Below are 3,693 nucleotides of genomic sequence, written 5' to 3'. Positions count from 1 at the left end.
TATCACTAGAATTAAAATTTTTTATATCTTCATAATTGTGTACATATTCTGTTTTATTATTATTTATAGTATTATTGAGATTATTACATTTACATGTATCATTTGTTTCATTTATATTTTTTTTCATAGAATCCTTTATATCATTAATATTTTGTGAAGAATTTATATGAGTATTATATGATATTATTTCATTTTTTAAGATATGTCCTGTTGTATTTAAATGCAACTCTTTTAATTCATTGTTTGATAAGTTATTTTCTTCTTTTTCTTTATCACAAAAATGTATTTTTTCATCACACTCAATTTTTTGTACGAGGTTTATATCATTATTGTGAATATTATTTATTATCTTCGTTTCTTTGTCATTTATTTTGTTCATTACTTTTACATTTACTTTTACCTTTAGCTTATCATTTTCATCTTTTAACATTTCCTTTTCTTCATTTCTTTTTATATTTTCTTCTTTATTCACATTATTTCTTTGTTCACAAGTCATTGTATGTATCTCATCATGTTCTAATTCATATTTGTTCGATTGGCTTCCTATTATATGTTCTTCCTTATTATCTGTATTATCATATAGATCATCTCCATCATTATATATTTCTTTATTCGTATGATCATTGATATCTGAGAAGAACATTTCTTGATCATTAAGATTTTTAAAAATATTATGATTCCTTTTTATATATTTATATTTCAACATTAATGCTAACTGTCTTCCTTCATGAAAAGAATATTTATTATTAAGAGATATATTCTTTTCGTTACCTGATTTGTGTTTTGTTTGTTCAGAAGAAGTCATTTTATTTAATTCTTTGCATACACCATCAATATTGTTATTATTATTATTGTTATCACCATCAATACTGTTGTAATTATTATTATCATCACCAATATTGTTATGATTATTATTATTATTATTATTATTATCACCATCAATATTGTTATTATTATTATTATTATTATTATTATTATTATCACCATCAATATTGTTGTTATTATTATTATCACCATCAATATTGTTATTATTATTATTATCATCATCATCATTATTATATTGATATATCCACTTTCCATACGAAGAAGAATAATATACCCCACTTATGGGTATTAATATTTCCTTCAACTCCTCAGGTGTATAGAGTGTTTCAATATTTTCATTTTCTAACATCCTTACTACATCATGCAAATTCAAATGCAATAAATCGACAGTCTTGTCGTTAAAAACGGAAATGCAATTTGTTTCATTTTCACCTGAACTGTTCATATTATTTATATGAGCACTATTTGTGGAAGAACGACTATTCAAACTTTCAGATTTATTTAAACAATTTGATGAGTTCACATCTTCATTATTTGTAAAATATTCATATGGAATATATTCTTTTGATATATTATCATTTGAAATATTATCATTTGAAATATTATCATTTAATATATAATCATGTGCAATATTATTATCCATATGTGTACATACATTTTCCTTATGTATTACAAATTTTGTACCTTTTGATAATTCTTTATCATTTATATAATTTTGTGTTTCTATCAATTCATTTTTGTTCTCTTTTATATCCTTTTCTTCTATATTATTATTATGAACCTTCTCCTCCTGATCATGATTAAACATTTTATCTTTTGAACCATACATATGTATGTTCATATTTTCACATGGTTTTTTTTTATTTGAAATATTCTCTGTATTATTTGAGTTTATTGTATTAATTATGGTACTTTTCATTTTTTTTTTTTTTTCATTTATTTTATGTTTTAAATAGGAATTTCCTACAGTTTTTAGTATATATGTATTGTAACTATTATTTCTACAAAATTCATAAGTATTATTATTTTTATATATATTTAAATGTAAAAATGAATAACCATTATCCTTTTTCATTTTCTTTTTTAAATTATTACTACTCATTAAATCTGTATTCAAGTTCCTTTTTAAATTCGTACATTTTCTTTTTATTTCCCCTAAATCTTTGTTATTTTCTATATATTGTTCATTTTTTAAAACTTTATTATTATCATCTAATTTATCTTCATTATCGATTTTGGAATCTATGTGATTATTATATTTATCTAGACCTTGTACATTTTCCAATTTTTTTTTTTTTTCATTCTTCTTATAAAAATTATTTTCTGAAATGTTATATGAAAAATCATTTAACAAATCAAAATTATTTATATAATTAAAAGAAGGAACCTTTCGATAGCACATTCGTGTTTCATTTAATATATTATTATTATTATTATTATATATATTTTTTAATACATTTTTTTCTTCCATATTTCTATATTGATATATATACATATTTTTTTTTTTTTTTTTTTCTTCTATATGTTCATAATTTACAAAATCATTTGACAATAAATAAATTTTTGCATTATTCTTTTTTATGTTTTGTCCAATGTGATAATTTTCTACTTCACTATCTGTTAAATTTTTCTTTGAAAATTTTAATTTATTCTTTTTCTTTTTTTCTTTATAATAACTACAATTTTTATTATATACATCACAAATTAAATCATATTTGAACAATTCATTAAAAGAAGATTCTTCTATATATCTTTTTGATACATTCCCATATTTTCCATATATTTTATATTTATGTAAAAATTCATTATTACATAATAACATTTTCTCTTTATGTTTTGCTCTTACATCATCCACATGTTCATATTCATCTTTTAATATATTCCCATCACTAGTAATATTCTTATTTATATTATTTTGATACATGAGATTATCATTATTCGATTTTTTTGAAGTTTCTTTATTTTCCTTATCATTTATAAAAATATATTTTTTATTATCAAAATAATTACATAAACTATTATAATATTTTGTCTTCATTTTATTATCATATTCTAATAAATACCCTTCTTCAGTTTTTTTTTGATCATCTATCATATGACATGAACCATTTTTTTGTTCATTTGTGCTTTCCACATTTGTTGTATCACAACATTCATTATTATCTATATAGTCAAAATTACTATCTATAGTATCCGTTGTAAGCATGTAACTCTCCTTATTTTTATTCTTTTCTTCTTTCTTCACTATGTCCTTAGGGCTTATACTAGAAATATCACAAACTACCTTAACGCTATTAACAATATTCTTAACGTTTTCTAAAGTAGACATTTTTCGTTGTATATATTCATACGACTATTATAAATTCGGTAGAAAGACCTTTGCTATAAATTAAATGTATAATTCAAAAAAAAAAAAAAAAAAAAAAAATATAAATATATAGACAAACACACATACACATATATATATATATATATATATATATATATATATATATATATATGTGCATACGTTAAAGAAATTATTTTATTTGTTCTTATTTCTTCTTGTTCATAAAATTTCATCTCATATGTTCAATTTATAATTTCAGTCATATGATTATAATGTCATGATAACCTATATATATATATATATGTATATACGTAAATATATGTGTGTATATACATATCTTATATTTTTAAGTTAATCATATAACTACAAATAATGTAAAGGTAAAACAGAAAAAAAAAAAAATAAAAATAAAAATAAGAAGAAAAAAAAGAAGAAAAATACAAAACTGAAGGGAGAACACAGACACGATTTTTCTTCTTTTATTTTTCTCTAAGTATGCCTATCACTCTCCTTTTTTTTTTTTTTTTTTTTTTTTTTTT

At 20.4% G+C, this 3,693-nt stretch overlaps 1 protein-coding gene across 1 annotated transcript in view; it reads right to left on the bottom strand.

Annotated features, from left to right (window-relative positions):
- The window catches only part of PRSY57_1318600 (hypothetical protein), a gene marked incomplete at both ends in the record, with an annotated part of 4,947 nt that extends 1,793 nt beyond the window's left edge, over positions 1–3,154 (bottom strand). The window contains one exon of the mRNA XM_012909122.2: positions 1–3,154. This exon is cut by the window's left edge and continues 1,793 nt beyond it. Within this exon, the coding sequence (XP_012764576.2) occupies positions 1–3,154 (3,154 nt within the window).
- Between the last annotated feature and the right edge of the window lie 539 nt (positions 3,155–3,693).

The sequence above is a fragment of the Plasmodium reichenowi genome, chromosome 13 (genome assembly GCF_001601855.1).
Source record: "Plasmodium reichenowi strain SY57 chromosome 13, whole genome shotgun sequence".
Taxonomy (NCBI): Eukaryota; Apicomplexa; class Aconoidasida; order Haemosporida; family Plasmodiidae; genus Plasmodium; species Plasmodium reichenowi.
The sequence above is the reverse complement of the archived record's forward strand: the minus strand, read 5'-3'. Positions and strand labels throughout refer to the sequence as shown.